General features: G+C 38.7%; 3 protein-coding genes across 6 annotated transcripts in view; 1 reads left to right on the forward strand and 2 right to left on the reverse strand.

Annotated features, from left to right (window-relative positions):
- Positions 1–3,746, reverse strand: part of tulp4a (TUB like protein 4a) — a 29,040-nt gene extending 25,294 nt beyond the window's left edge. For 2 of the 4 annotated variants that reach the window (XM_026194362.2, XM_080289581.1), the window contains exons 1-2: positions 3,663–3,746; positions 1,442–2,393 (exon numbers count right to left, since the gene is read on the reverse strand). In XM_026194362.2, coding sequence (XP_026050147.2) covers positions 1,442–1,693 — 252 coding nt within the window. In that variant the 5' untranslated portion in view covers positions 1,694–2,393; positions 3,663–3,746. Of the gene's footprint in view, positions 1–1,441; positions 2,394–3,229 lie in introns of all 4 variants that reach the window. The other 2 variants (XM_080289582.1, XM_080289583.1) reach the window with 2 other exon arrangements.
- A 919-nt stretch (positions 3,747–4,665) lies between these two features.
- On the forward strand, positions 4,666–7,584 carry mrps10 (mitochondrial ribosomal protein S10). Its single transcript, XM_026142900.2, has 7 exons — positions 4,666–4,803; positions 4,990–5,042; positions 5,494–5,563; positions 5,698–5,837; positions 5,952–6,060; positions 6,283–6,372; positions 7,367–7,584. Exons 1-7 carry the CDS (start codon positions 4,699–4,701, stop codon positions 7,445–7,447), a joined length of 648 nt encoding a protein of 215 aa, XP_025998685.1. The 5' UTR covers positions 4,666–4,698; the 3' UTR covers positions 7,448–7,584.
- Positions 7,585–10,475: 2,891 nt separating this feature from the next.
- LOC113006748 (uncharacterized) lies at positions 10,476–15,899 on the reverse strand. The gene is made up of 6 exons (XM_026142901.2): positions 15,685–15,899; positions 13,507–13,586; positions 12,704–12,853; positions 12,334–12,471; positions 12,089–12,214; positions 10,476–11,603 (listed from the first exon to the last, which is right to left on the reverse strand). The coding sequence occupies exons 2-6, from the start codon at positions 13,584–13,586 to the stop codon at positions 11,513–11,515; spliced, it is 585 nt and encodes a 194-aa protein (XP_025998686.2). The 5' UTR covers positions 15,685–15,899; the 3' UTR covers positions 10,476–11,512.
- Positions 15,900–15,902: the final 3 nt, after the last annotated feature.

Below are 15,902 nucleotides of genomic sequence, written 5' to 3' on the forward strand. Positions count from 1 at the left end.
CAACTGAGATGAGAAATGACCCAAGTGAGTGAACCGATCTGTCACAACTTGACAGAATTCATTAAGCAGCGTAATTTCCACCAATGTCAGAAACCCCAAATTATGCATAGAGTGCGTGAGTGATGGATTCCACATCGCCCAAAGCATTTATTTACTGCTTTATATCAAAGCGTGGAACGTGGAAGCGTGGAACTGGAGAGGACCTTTACTACTCATTACTAGCGCTGGAATGAGGTCAAAGAGTAAAAATGTGCAAATCTTGATCAAAAAAAAAATAAAATAAAAAATAAAAAAATAAAAACATGTACATCCTAAAAGCAAGCAATCTGAGAGTTAAGTGTGAAATAAATTGTGGGCACAAATGAATAGTGCAGTGCCAAACTCCGTGAGTGCAGAAAAGGAAGATGCAGACATCAAATGAGATTATCAGAAATATCAAAAACATCTGGTGTAAATGTTTTTCTTATTATTTAGATAGACTATATAGATAACAGCTGAATGTTTAAGTGGTCAGAGTTAAATGGCATTACTGCTGTGCTTCAGTCACACCGTGTAGGGATTCATCCACTCTCCCCTCAGCTGCCTTGGAGAGTGCTGACACTGCACCTCACTCCAAACAGCTAAACCCACTAAATAGAAAACGCAACCTGTGTTCAATCTCCACTTGTCCTGTGTGTGTGAGAAAAAAATCCTTATTAGTATTTAATATTGCTGGGACATTTGACTCAGACAGTCATCCAGTCTTTTTGGTTCAACTAAATTGCCTCAATGCATTCTTTGTGGGAATCTTTGAGGGTTATTACTATACTGAGGGATAGGAATAAAGCCTGTCTGGAGTAACAGAATGTATTGACTAGGAAGAGCATGCATATCTTGTATACATATCTTGACTGCAACCAAAAAGTTGATCTAACTGGCAACTTACGGTTAATGAATATCAACCACTGCAGGAAAACACAAAACCCTCAGCCTCCCACAATGTGAAGAGGTGTCTTTTTTTGTTTTTGTTTTTTAATGTAGTGATTTTACTGGTTCGACCCACTTGAGCTCCATACAACCCACAAATATAACTGTATGTGGCTCACGAGCTAAAATAAGTTGGACTAAGCAGCCTTTTCTAAGGGGATCAACTAGTCTACTTTTACTGAAACTTCTCAAATACTGCTTTAAACACTTAAAAATAATGATTTTGAAAATTTGCTTTATTAAGTTTAACTGAAGAGGAAGAAATATCAGAGTAGCTTGAAGTTGTGGGAAAAATAAATAAATAGAAGATTTACTAATTAAATATTCCTGAGATACATTTTTGATTATAAGACATTTTAAAACAGCTTCCAAAACACGACTGTGGCCTTTAAGAGCTTCAAAGACTGTTTGATGAAGCATTAACATAGACATCTTAACAGTCCTATTCAAAAACAATTGCACTTGAACCTCTTACCTCACTATTATGCCCTCTGAGGTTAAAGTTTACTCTCTGTGGGGTGGGCCGGTCTCGTCTGCAGTGGCTGGATGTAAACGTAACCCCAACCACTCCTCGGCTGTTCCCGGTGGCAAGCCAGCCCTCTTCATAGTAACGCTTTCTGCATACCGGCTTCTCCTTCTCACTCTTGGGCACCCTGCCCTTCCAGGACAGACATAAGATGTTGGAGTCACTGGACAGGAGTGGGCCATGCTCCACAGCAGCGAACATGCCTGCAGCTCTCTACACTCCCAGAATAAAAAGTGCCCTTAGGGAGGTTCTTCGGAGAGGACAACTACTGTTATCAGCACGTCTCCTCCTTTGAGGTTACCAGTTCCGTGTCAGAAATGAGACAGCGACAACGGTGCATAGTACTGGTGCTTTTACTTGGGGATCTGGAATAGTGACTAAAGGCGATCAATAAAAACTTTCCCCAGAAAGCACAGGTGAGGTCAAAAAACAAGTGGATTTTAGCATTGCTGGATTAATGATGTTATGTAGCCAAATGAGGTGGCACACACACAAAAAAAGGCACTCAGGTCATTTTTGATGTGATGCTACCAAGTACGTGCTGTTTCGGAGAGAAGGCACCAAATGAAAGTGCCTAAAAATATATTTAGATATCCACCAGGGTAAAGTTGAGACTCCTATCAGCTGAGCAAAACAAGCATCAACCCCCCAAAAAAGAAAAAACAAAAACGCGCCTTATCTTGTAAACTTATAAAACAGGCAGGTATTCATTCCAAGTATCATCATTGTCTCCTTTCTGTGCTCCACATCCTCCTCATCTGATCCCAGTTTGTGTCTGAGAGAGGAGAAGCAGGGACTCCTCTCCATCAGCTGACAGCCCACAGGAGAGCCGCTTCTCCCGGTAACGTCATTACGTCAGCCGGCCCGCCTTTTCAACCGGCCTCGGGGATTCCATAGAGCACTGTTGGGTAATACACAAAACGACGTTTATATATAACATAGAAAAACATGAAAAATAAAATAAAAATGTATTTAAGAAATCAAGAGAATTGTGTCACAACACAAGCTGTGGAAAAGCGCTCACTTGCTGCCCACTGCCGTTAATTTAAATATTAATGCGCTGGGCTAAAAATTGCCTTTACTCTTCGAGCAGCAATTTTACTTTGAGGACTATCCTGTTCAGCGGAAGGGCATTTAACTACCCGCTTAATAATTTATAGGAGCCAGGTATCATTTTAGCTTTCATTTAATTAGGCTACAAAGCTGTAGTAAGGCGGCCTCTCGCGGCCAAACGTTTAAAAAACAAAATAGACGAAAGGTAAACAACAAAGACCGTAACAGAGAGGTAAGAACAAATAAAAGAATAACAGCTTTAAAATGAACCCGGGCAGGTCAGACAGACAAGACAGACCGAAGAGGCACAACGGGACGTTATTTATTAATACAGAGACAATAAAAATCAAGCCCAACAAAGAATAGCTGAATGAGAATGGCTGTTTGGAAATATACTCGACATTAAGATTAAGTCAGCGGTGATTACAAGATCCCGAGATTTCCCCACCATTTCCAGTATCACTAAATCTAAACCAGTGGCCATGATAATAGGTGCCTCTCGAAAAAGCCATCTGCCATTAAACCACGCCAATTCGTAAAAATAACATAAGAAAGATACAATGGTTATTGACAACCAAATAATCACTGTTTAAGCCCGTAAGACGTTGGAAAATTAGCCAAAAACATCGATCACCATAAGCTGCCTGCCTATTAGCAATAGCTAGCCAGAACCTGGATCCAGACCGAGAGCTCTGTGGTCTCCACTGATCATCAAAACATTCCAGTCGCGGGATTAATCTTTCCTCCCTTCAAGAGTCTGGCGCTGGGCTGTAACGCTAATCCATCCGAGATGCTGGGTAATGCGGGTAACTAACGCTGTCTGTCACGATTCTTCTTTTTCTTCTTCTCCATGAACAACAACCGGAGACAGCTAACCGGCTAAGCGGTCAGCTATCAGCGCCAGGCTGGCTCCGTCCACCCGCCGCTGGCACTCGCTAGCAGGCTACGGTTAGCACATTAGCAAACGATTTATGGCAATAGTTATTTAATATTAGGACACATCTGTTGAGAAAAAAAAACACACACACCTCGGCGGTGTAGTGACAAAGTGGCTAAACAATATAAACCATGAGTCCAACAAAGCCAGAGAAACATCAGCGGTCAGTGGAGTGCCTACCTTGGATCCGTACCGCTGCTTCTTCCTCTGCCTGCAGCCTGCTACTGTACACTGCTGGGCCCCTACTGCTGGGTCACGTGACAGGCACGTGATTCAGACCAATTAAAATTGTTCATATCAATAGCACCTTAATCAAATAACAGTCAATCCAATAACAGTTTACCTTTCAAAACTAGGTTCCCACAAATTTGGAGAAGAATGCATCTAAGTATCTACATTAAATATACCTGTATTAAGTATATTAAGTACACGCATACAGCAACTGTATAAGCAGCCTCCATTGCATTGTTTTTTTCACAATAATGTGAAGCATATTTTAGGTCAAATACAAATGTGGGTGTGTATAAATGTGTAATAAAACAACATATTATACATGATCACAAATTAAGAAAACAAATGTGCCAAAGTAATTGTTTAGGTTTTGGGTTTGTTTGTTTGTTTGTTTGTTTGTTTTTGCTCATTCCGTTTATAGGCAGAAAAGTATTTAAAAGTATGAATGAGATCTAATGTTAAAATGCCCAGTGACTTTGCAGATACTGCATTTAAATTAAATCAGTGACCAGAGGTTAACAGGCAGCCTTTGCAGTTGAACCTTGTAAAGAAAGATCATACATGTTGTAAACCTGCTCAACATTTGGCAATAAACCCCTTTCTGATTCTGATTCTGATTCTGATTCTACATTACTGACTGACTCCACTTTTTCAAATAAGATATGGTGATGATCAAGAGAAGAATCACCTGTGACAAAAATCACTGTGACAGAATCAGGAAGCTACAAGGTAGATGAAGCATCATAAGCATGCATAAATAATGTCACGATAGTCAAGTGCAGACTACATTGTTATTCATATGACTTGTAAATGTGAATATGAAAATATATTTGAATATAATACATCCAATCTTAGTCTTTCATTCTCAGTTTTATGACCATGAAAGGTTTCGATGGGACTGTAGACTGGATACTTGGTACTCGTCACTAGCTCGTTAGTGCTCACCTCATTTATCCTCCAGGACACAAGGGGGCAGCACAGGGAAATGATTTCACCTTCTGTCCGCTCTCTCAAAAACATGGCGTCTCTCATGGTTCGCAAACGTGAATTATTCTCTTTGGCAAGGATATTGAGTGGTGTCTCATATTTGGTATGGTAACTAACTTGTTTTTCATTTTAGATAACGTTTTCTAACAGTTTACTAACATGGCAGGTCTCTAGCTTTTGAAAAATTACCGTAGCTAGTTAGCCAATCGTAGATTTTGGCCATTCGTGGCAGCTGCACAACCGAGGTCATTTGTACATTTCAATAAAAAGAGCTTGATTCTGTTTTCAGGGACCGGCAAGTTTGAGTGTCTGTTCGGGTCACAGGAAATGTAATATAACTCGGTAGGTAACCCCCCCATCTTTTAAATGAGTTGAGCCATAATTGCTTACGTGAATCACATGAATTTTCACACGAAGCAGGGGTGCAGCAGTTTTAAATTAAATTATGAAGAGACTTACAAACAGTTTTTACTGTTTTTTGATAAGATCTGTCAGTAAAGATAAATAGCATGTGTTTTTGGAGCACTTTTTTTGGCTGTATCGGAATGCAACGTGTTTATTTCCCCATGGAGATTAAGTAAATAATGTAAAGAAAAGGACATCTTATAGGTACAGTATACTCACAATCCTTAATAAAATAAAACAACACTAGCAGTATATTCAGGCAGTGAACAGGAACACCATGAAGCTAAGCCAGAAAAGCCCAGAGGCATTAAGCACCTTGTGCAGTTGAAGTGCACTTTTTTCTAAGCACATTTATTGTATAAGCAGTTATTCTGTATCTCCTCTGCAGGTTTCACCTCCCTCTGACTCCCAGCACTTCTTTCCACACGACAGTTTTAACGTCAGCAGCACAATCGGCAGTAAGTTATCATTATCATTCTTATATCAGGCTGGTGCTGTAGTGAAATACAACAAACCTACAGTGGTTTATATTCAAAGGCCATCGCTTGGAATTGCATGTGGCGTTAAGGCTTTCTTTTCTCCTTTGGTCCAGATCACAGTCACAGAGGAGCCGGACACACTGTTCCAGAAACTGGTGGTTTTGGTTAAAGGTCATGACAGAGCTGTGTTGGACAGCTATGAGTTCTTTGCCACCATGACAGCTAAAGAACTGGGCATCAGTCTTGGAAAAGTGTGAGTTTTAGCAGCCACACACTAACTCTAGTAAAGGTTCTGTCTAAAATCTTCTGTCTAAAATCTTCTTGTAATGCCATGACTTTTTTTTGGGATCTTCTTCCTCCATCACAGTTTTGAACCTCCGAAGGACATTGAGAGGTTAACACTCCTGAAGTCAATACACATTTTCAAAAAACACAGAGTCCAGTATGAGATGAGAACTCACTACCGGTGCATCGAGGTGAGAAGCTCTAATTTAAAAAAAAAAAACTAAAATCCAACAAGAAAAAAATGCACAAAAAGCCATTAAAAGGAGTTCGGTATTATTCACCTAGTTACATTTTACTGGAAACTTCTAACCTTTGCATAATAACACGAATGAGCTTTGTGTTTGTGCCAGTTATTGCATGTCATTATAAGGTAATTTGTTTAACATGTTTATTTTTATTTTTTGTCTCTGTAGCTGCATCATATAACAGGCTGTACAGCACAAGTATACCTTGAATACATTCAGAGGAATCTTCCGGAAGGTGTAGCCATGGAGGTGACGAAGGTGAGGTTTTGCAGAGATCGATGTACACCCAAACTCGCGCACCAGTATCATCAATATCAGTGTCTGCAGGCTAGATGCTTTCCATTGCAAAGCTTATTAGTATGGCCCTCCATGATATTCCCAATTCTAATGTGCCCCCTTGGGAAAATTAATTTCCCACTCCTAACTTAGGTTGTTAATAAATTTGGCCTGTCCCCTGTTACAAATGGTAAAGAGAAGCTTTCAGTTGATGAACAGTGTGGCCTGGTTGAAGTCAAAACTGGATACAAAACATGCACAATGTTTTCAGTTAAACATGAAATGAATTCTCCCTTGAAAAAATTAACCCTTAACAACAACAAAAAAAACCCTAATATATATGTGATCATTTTGAGATTAAATTAAAATCTATTTTGAGAAGATGAAATGTGTAGATTATAGTTGTTTACAACTTCCACGGTTGCTTTACCCTCTTTTGATGATGAACTCATACTTCAGAATCGGTTTTAGTAACAAGGTGGGAAACGATTTCCCTTCTAGCTCAGTATGTTAAGGATAAGGACGTTGAAAAGATGTTGCAGAAAACTGCATCTGGTCAGGCAGAAAACCACACACCTGGAAGAGTGGATTTGTCCAAAATGAAATGGCTGGTAATGGACAAATGGAAGGTTATCGATGGTTGCACCATCGTGCAATAAAAAGTACGCATGTTGGATCACAAGACGGCTGATCATTTAGTTTTAATTGACTCGTCTAAACAAGGTATTTTGTAAAGTGTATAGCAGCTGGTGCTGTTTGTCTTGAAACAACTAATCTGCTCATTTAGCCTTTTTTTAAAATTTTGGCTTTATTCTCAAAATGATAATTTATTTTTTTTCATAATGTGGTCTAATACTCCTTCGACATTTCCCAGTAAAGCTGAATATGACAGTCCTTCCCTATCTGTGCAATTCTGTGTGGGAAAGGGCAACTTTCATATGATGTTCTCGCTCTTCTATTCTGTTCATGTTGACAGACTGCAATGGAGAAGGTTCCTGATCACATCCTTGAACCGATGTGGAAGGAAATTCCCACAGACGACAAGCCCAGCCAGTAAATCCAGCACCTGTGACTAACAGATGTCTATTAAATGTGTTTTCCTGTGATTGTTTTTTGTTTGTTTGTTTTTTTTAAAGCATGTTGTCTTTTCTGTTGCAAAGCTATGTGAAATAAACTGAATATGTACACAACTCATTCTTTGTAGTTCAGGTTGTAGTTTATCTGGGACTGTTTCAAATAAGTCAAAAGTTTTTGTTTGACGAGCTGCAGTGATATCGGGATGAACTGTATGTATACGTGCAGATACAAGACCAGCACACACGAGACCTTTGCTTTGTACATTTATTGATTAAAACAGTATACATCAAATCACAAAACAGCGTATACAGCATAGTCATTCTGATGATTGGCACCTCATTTTATTTTACGTGTATTCATCGTATGGTTACCTTCAAAAGGACAAAGTGGAGGTGTTTAATCGTTTCTTTATGTTGTAGAGGAGTTAAGTGTCAACTAATTCAAGTTCACTGGAGGGATCTTTTTTGCTTGCTAGTTTTGTTGGCCTTTTCATTTTGAAATCTATCCTGTCTGTTAAAACCTGGCCTCACAGGAATCTCAATCATTTAGCAAGCACTCAAGTAGGTTCAGACAGGCTTTATCAAATCCTAGATGAATTTCAGCTAATCGAACTATTGCATCTATACCTTCCTGAAACCATTTTTGTATGCTGTTTAAAAAAAAAAAAGTCTAAATACTTAAGTATGATTGCCAGTAGCTTATACTGCTTCTAATGGCTCTAATCACTGAATGTTTCTTGAAATATAGTCCCTTAAATGTAAACAGTGGATGATAGTGACTTAGAAAGTGATGCAACAGTGGTGAGAAAGTCCTGTAAATCTGTAAATGTAGCATCCTCCAGCTACCACTGGTTCAGTTTACACAACAACAGTGCTTAAAGTTTTTTCACCACCACAGCTGTCCTAAATTAACAGTGTTGATAGTTACCAAAATCTCTGTTTCTCTACTGGATAATCATCAAAATCATATTTTAAATGCTGAACTATAATTTGTTTAATTAAATTATTTTATTTAATTTCTGACTTCTTATAAATCCTGTGTGAAAATGTGGCTGAAATTTGGGTATAAAAACACTGTTATATAAATAATATAATTTTTAGTTTGAAATAAGTTTTTGACAAATTTCTAAAAAAAAAAAAATTAATTTTGTTTTTAATGATAGGTGGTCTGATAAATTATCTGTTGTAGCTAAATTACCAAGAAGCTAAATTAAAGTGCTGTGTGCAGATAAAAAAAAAAATAGATCTTTAATTCTACCACTTTAGAATTTGTTATAATATAAACCACTGATAAATTCTATAAATTATATTCCAACTATAAATGAACTAAAATGGCTTTTTGTTGGTCAAAAAGATAAAAAGTCTGACAGCCTTCCTCTGTGACCCAGCAGGGGGAAAAATGTTGTGCTGAACACTGAAGAGTGTAAAATGTCTACTGGCCTCCTGAACCAAAGCATTGTTAATCTGTGGGTCGTTCCATCGCTTCTCAGTACATAGTCTAACCTGTGATATCAGCACGAATGTTACCGTTACAGCTAACAGGGGCTTCACGTGTCCAATAAGGTGTGGAAGTGAGCTAGAATGCACCATCCACATTAGCCTGGAAGTAGTTAAATGAAACATCTCGATTTCCTGATTAGAAGACTACGCGCTATATATCAAGCATGCCATTTTCCCCATCACGGTACAGATGCACCTCCAAACCCACAAATCCTCTAAAATCTCACCACTCCCCAGTATGACTCTGACGTTGCTCCACCTTGAGGTCCTGAAAGAGAGAATCTCCTTGTTTTGGAGAGGAAGGGGTTTAGGGATTAAGACACAAGAGGAGGCTCACCTTTTCAAGTGATGTGCCGAACCTCAGGTGTCACGCCGCTGGTGAAGGAGGGGAGAGATGTGAGGGAGGGCCTGGGTTCCTTGGGGCCCGGGAGGTTAACTGTACTGTGTGCCCCCCCCCCCCTTCAGGAGACAACAACAGTCAGTCTGTTATAATCAACTAAAGGGAGAAACTGGGACTTCAGAGGCTGATGTAGCAAAATGTAGTCAAAAGTGTTGAAGAAATGGAAAAAGACAGGAAGAGAAAGGGGGCAGGATGCAACACCTGGCTGTGGCTATTTACTTATCACCTCTCCTTGCACGTGTACCTATATTCAAGCAACGTGTGGTTCACAGAATAAAGTCCTTGTTTATCTAGAAAAAATTATTTTCTTCAGATGGTTGCACCTTTGCTTTTAGCTTTAAAAATTCAGCTGGCCTTAATCACCACACTACGGATAAACTGTAAAACCGAAGACCCTCTTAAGTCATTATATCCCAATTTGAGCAAATGTGTGCACTTTGTAAACCCACATCTATTGTTATTATTATTTTTATTAAATATAAAAAGGTGGAACTATTTCATGCATGCAAGCAATTAGATTTGAAATTATACAAGAGTACAGGAGATAAGATAAATAGATTTGACTGAAAAAAACAAAACAAACTCTAGAAGGTTTTCCGAGCCAGCTGTCCCCTTTGAAACGGGGTCAGCATCTTTTAGAAACAGAATAAATAAGTTATAATTCTTGGTCATATCAGAGTGTCTGTTCAGATGATGTCCTCCTTTTAGACATGCTACCACTCATTTTAAACTGAGAGATGTCTTGTATGTGGAGCGGCTCCGTGTCCTCCAATCAATTTTACACTGGTAGCTACAAGGCCGTAAACCTTTACTATAAGTACAATTCATTGTTTAGTTTTACATTTTTTAAGCCATAAATTAATTGAAGCCCTCAGTCTACAGAATTCAGTGAGATCTAAAGTGAACATCAAGATTTCCTGGTCCTCCAGATAGTAAAAACTAAAGCAAAACTATTAATTACACGAATCAAATGTTCACTTTAAAGTATCACATAAATAAATGTAAGCTCACACTTACAATGCAGTTCATACTGTTTCACAGAGACGTTGTAGTCGGTAATAACAACTCTCAGACTTGTTTGTGAACAAATAAAAAAAGAAGAAGTTGAGTTTATTTTTTTTGTTGTTTTATTATTTTGTTCTTTCACGTCTATCTCTTGACGGTTCTCAAAACACATTCACAGTTTCACAAGTTATGTTAATTACAATGAATATAAAATAGTAACACTTAAAAAAAAACACAGTAAAGAGTAACTTCTTATCATTAACTGGAGCAAATATGAATGGAATTTGCTCTAATAAGAAACCTGGTATATATGTGTGTGTGTATATATATATATATATATATATCTATATATCAGTATGCTATTCATTTATAATGCTTTTTTGTCATCACACAATAGATCGCTGGAGACAAACATGAATGTTCCAAACAGCAATACTCATAACTTAAAATACCTGCACATTAAAAGATATATAATATGAAATTAAATACTCATTAATACTCGACAAGCTGGATAAAGACTTGTAAAACGTGTCAAACAATAATTAGTGCACTGTTTAGTGAGGTTATGAATACATAACCATATCCATGTAGCATGAGGAAAGATTAGGGAGGTCCAAGGTGGACCAAACTAATAAACAGTAGTGTTTGAGGGCTGCTGTGCACTCCTTCCCCTCCCTTTTAAAATTTTCCCCTCTACCCCCACCTTCAGAAATACAGTGTCACCCCATTTGTTAACCTTTATTCATTAGGGGTCAGGAAAAAGGCTCACAGGGCGACTGTAACAAGAAACACAGAACATTTAATTTTGGAGAACAAACTCGTTTTAACAACTTCTGTTAAAATACGAACAGTATTTATAGGTAACAGAACTTGGGAATCCCTTTACATTATTCGGTTATAAATCGTTTTTAATTCGTCCTCAGTTGCCCTTTAGTCATTTTCACATTTTTCTCTTTGCCAGTGGACAATACCAACAACCAAGCATGTCGGCACAGAGTATTTCTTGAGATACTCAAAAGATAACTCAGACTTTTATTTTTTTTTATAAACACATCATTCGGGGGCATTTCATTCACTGCACGACTACAGGGCCTCTTCTACATTAACAGCTGCTTAGTTATAGTTTTTAGAGCAGGCTGTATTAAAAGCGTCGGCCACCAGGGGGGCCTGGCCACCTCTGGCCTCTGCCAGGTGGGGGGTGAGGCGGAGGAGAGACCGGTCCATTGTGGTAGCTGTGTAAAAGGATAAAATCACACATTGGATTCTTGGCTTTGGCCAATAGGGGGCACACTCTGATAAGAGCAGCCATCTGAACGACTCTAGTTTAAGGCGGGGGAACTGAGATCCCCTCTGCTCTGCACCTTTGAACTTGCAAAATACAGCTTCATGTTTCATGCACTATTTAAGAGTTTAGCTTAAAAAAATAACTTCACTTTACATTTGCTACAGTAGAAAACTATTAAAGCAAAAATGCTTCTTTTTGACACAGAGCTATCAAAAAATTGAAAAGAATTTAACTATAAGCAGGCTGAAGAGAAAGGGACAGAAAAGACTGTGCATTAGTGTCACAAACCTCTGTGCTTTTGCTGCATCTCAGATCTCAAAGAAAAACTCTCAGATTCTCTAAATTTAACAATCTGGTTACCGTGCACACAAAGCACAGAGATTTGTGACATTTTAAGCTTAAGCATGATATGAATATTAAAACACCGCTTACCCTCGTGGGCCTCGCGGACGGAAGGGGCGCGGAGGTCCAGGGGGTGGCATGCCACGGCCTCGAGGGTGTGGCGGACGCCCTCTGAAACCAGGATGACCTGGAGGAGGGGGTGGAGGGGGTCCATGCCTGTAGAGGAAGAACATTTTCAGGCAGTAAGGAATAAGACATTTGAAAGTGACAGGTCAGCTCTAGCTATGCGCTTTGTGGGTGTCTGTGCATGTTATGTGCCTGAATGAGGCGTTTACCTGGGCATGGGTGGAAAGGGGCCTCTGAGGTGCATAGGAGGAGGTGGGGGAGGGGGAAGAGGAGGGCCCATGCCCATAGGTCCAGCCCTACCTCGAGGACCTCTGAGGTCAGGGTAAGGACGCATCCTCCCCATTCCTCTGCAAGGGAAGAAGGTGCAGCATAATTTATCTAAATTGACACATGTAATGGATCAAAAGTTAAGTATGTAAAATGCATCTAAATACAGAAATACTCAGTAGTGGCTGTCTATAAGCATTTCCTTTTTATGTTTACCAACTGAAAATATGTGTTTAGAAACTAACCAAGTTATAAAACTTACATATTACAGAATATCAACACTGTGCGTGTGTCAGACATCAATAAAAGTACCTCATGGGCCCAAATCCATTCATGGCTCCATCCTTTACTCGACCCCTTCCAGGTCCTGGTGGCCCAAAGCCTTTCATCATGCCCCGCCCACCACGCATGCCACCTCTACTCATACGCCCCCCTCGCCCACGGCCTTTGGCCCCACGACCCCTGAAGGAAAATAACAAAGGGAAAACTGACACTGTCCTTCTAGTTCAGGTTCAGTCTTGTTAAGCTGTAACAAAAAAAATTAAATTAAATTAAAAAAAAACACTGACGCACTTTAAATTTTTTATATCTAATCTTGCATAAAACCACAAGAATTGTCATGTTGTCAAATAGTAAGGCATTTAGACTACATAAATAGATATGGGTGTGAAGAGATGCATCTTTAAATCATTATAAAGGAAATCTGCAGGACCTGATTAAGTATTAGTAGAAAACTACTACATTAATTGCTGTGACTTGCTGTGGTGAAATTAAAAATCTGCTGGAGATCAAAGAACAAGAAAAACACGTATGCATCCATTAAAATTTACAACAGAGTCCAGGTTGAAGATTTACTGTGAAATCTATAACAATCATTTAACACCAGGCTAAAAAAAGTTAAGCTTTTACAGATTATATCTGTGACACAGTACGACCTCTCTCAGTTACTGCCACTATAGGACAAAACAGTAAGCTATTAATAGCATGACCTTGCCATGACAGTTTCCTATAGACATATCTGAAAGATGAAGCAGGAAAAAAAAAAGACCTAAACTCGAATAACCGGCATGTGTACACAAATGAAACAGAAGACTGTAACAGACAGCAGGACAGACCTGGATTTGAGTTGGATTACATGTTTCTCTGAGTCATCCATGGAAGTTTCTGTGACTCTCTCTTCTGTGTCCGTGTCCATCTGAAACAATCCCAAGTCAATAGTTATGTGCAGAAGATCAGCAGTAATAAGCACTAGATTCATACTTGTACCTGTACAAAACATAATGATATAGATATAGACAATGAACACCATCATGAACAGAAGAGCTGCGTTCAAACATACTATTTTTTAAGTGTTTATTATGTAATGCTGGAAACTGCACTGCAATGTCTTTGATTTGTATTCTAATATACTGAGAGGCACTTCATTTTCTGCATTCTGGTGATTTTTTTGCACTAATTTGTATGTTGTCTGCATAAATTACACAGGAAATGCCTTTAATCAATTTATTTCTTCAAGACTAATAAAACAGAACAATAAAGCACTAGAAGATAACTGTATATATATGAAGTGATATAACGCAGTCAGGCTCCCTGGTATTCTGTTTCACTTTTAAATGATTACTCTCCACTTTCCTCGTGTTTGTGTGCTGCTGAATCAGCACAAATACAGGCAGGATTTACTCGCCTATCCTTCCTTTGGATTGCTCTGTTCCAGTTTTGAGTCTGTGTGTAATTGCCTGGCAAGTTTGTGTAATTGCGTTTTATTAACAGGCTGATTAAATACTCATATGGCACCTCTTCAGCTCTCTTAAAAATTAAATCACGTCATACATTTTTATATCCTGGACTTTAATAGCTTAAATATATTTCAACAAGACATCTGCTCATGTTTTCTCATTCTAAAGGATCAGCCTGCTGAAAGCTAAAAGATCTAACGCATTACCTTAAGATTAGTTAACCACTACCAACCCCGGGTTATAAACAATAGGCTCAAAACCTCCAAACAGGAGTAATTACAGTCCTGTGTTATTTTTATTTTTGGAGGAGGGTGGGGGCTATCAAAAAGATCAGAATACATCAGAAGAGATCAGAATTTACTATGATACAAAGGCAATCTTGTTACACAGAAATTCTATAATAAAGATGTGCACCAAAACCTCCTCATGGTTGCTGGGTGGATAAAACTTAACCACACTGACAAAGACTAACACCGAGGACATGTCCCGTTTAATTTACCTGTATTTTTTACTTCATTAGTCTTACATAATAAAAACAAAACGGAACATATTTTTACATTTTTCTTTAAGTCTAGTTAATATTATTACCCTTTCTCTTAACTTTATTTTGTCACACCCACTTTTAGTCAATGCAATAAATTTGATCACTGAATAATTTTATGCCTAATAAAGTCTACAGCTAAATCTCCCGAGAGTTATTTCCATTAGTTTATTATCCTCATTTTGCAATAATGAGGGATGAGTCGCTCATTCTACACCCACCTAAACATCCATTTAAGCCAGGATGTAGACGGAAAGTACACTGTTCTGCTTATAATTTATTATATAGAGAGATTTGTATGTAACAGGTCCAATGGCTGAGCCACACACTTAAAATGTTTAATGGCTATGAACATGGCATGAAGCACACTCGTTCATACGTACATTTTACAGTGATATTTTGAAGACAGAAAGCCTGCAAAGCCAAAGGCACGTCGAGCGTCATGGAAACAATTTTATCCCGATCCTAGGAGGCGGCTGAGGTTGTGTGAGCTTTTAAATATCAAGCTAGCAGCAGCGGCAGAGGGGGTTGGGGACGACCTGTGCGACAAATACAGTTCGAGCCTCTAATAATACTTCTTAATACCCCTCATGAATAGTAGCAAATAGTGAGCCCAGCCGGCTAAAATATACACGTAAAGCGATAAAGGGCCCCGTCTAATTCCTGGAACTTCCAGGGCAGGTATGACAGAATTACGCTATGTTGCAAATTTTTTAAAGAACAGTCTAATATAAACAAATTTCAAAGACACATTTAATGATATTTTCCTAATTGAAAATATAAACAGAATAAACTTCAGTGACAAGCGTGGGATTAAGTAAAACGTTAGTCATCCAAGAAAGGGGCGTTTCTGTAGATTTTTTTTTACGCTTCTGGAATGACTTACTTCAAATCGGTGACGCCGGTGAGGTAGATTAAAAAAATGATACGGTTTTTGTGATTCCTTTAAAAAAAAAGAAAAAAAATAGAAAAATAAAAAATATAGATATATACAAAATTTCTAGCAACTCTCGTACCTTCGATGGGCTTTGAAATGGCGGCTTAAACAGACATCCCAGGTTGGGATTTCTTTGTGAAGAGACGCTCGCTTTCAAAGTCACGCCCACAAGGAATAAATGTTTAAACTTGATTGGTTCATTGGTACCGTCATTTAGGCCAAGGTTCGCTTTCTGGGATTCTGATTGGTTGACTCGGCTAACGTGCTTCCAATGGTCTCCAGCCTTGAAAGCGGTTC

The sequence above is a fragment of the Astatotilapia calliptera genome, chromosome 15 (genome assembly GCF_964374335.1).
Source record: "Astatotilapia calliptera chromosome 15, fAstCal68.1, whole genome shotgun sequence".
Classification (NCBI taxonomy): domain Eukaryota; kingdom Metazoa; phylum Chordata; class Actinopteri; order Cichliformes; family Cichlidae; genus Astatotilapia; species Astatotilapia calliptera.

Coding starts and splice junctions, on each gene's coding strand:
- mrps10 (XM_026142900.2), top strand. CDS start 4,699: ATGATTTCACCTTCTGTCCGCTCTCTCAAAAACATGGCGTCTCTCATG. Junction 5,043..5,493: donor AGGAAATGTAATATAACTCG/GTAGGTAACCCC, acceptor TCTCCTCTGCAG/GTTTCACCTCCCTCTGACTC. Junction 5,838..5,951: donor GGCATCAGTCTTGGAAAAGT/GTGAGTTTTAGC, acceptor CCTCCATCACAG/TTTTGAACCTCCGAAGGACA.
- LOC113006748 (XM_026142901.2), bottom strand. CDS start 13,586: ATGGACACGGACACAGAAGAGAGAGTCACAGAAACTTCCATGGATGAC. Junction 12,854..13,506: donor GTAATCCAACTCAAATCCAG/GTCTGTCCTGCT, acceptor ATTTTCCTTCAG/GGGTCGTGGGGCCAAAGGCC. Junction 12,472..12,703: donor AATGGATTTGGGCCCATGAG/GTACTTTTATTG, acceptor CTTCCCTTGCAG/AGGAATGGGGAGGATGCGTC.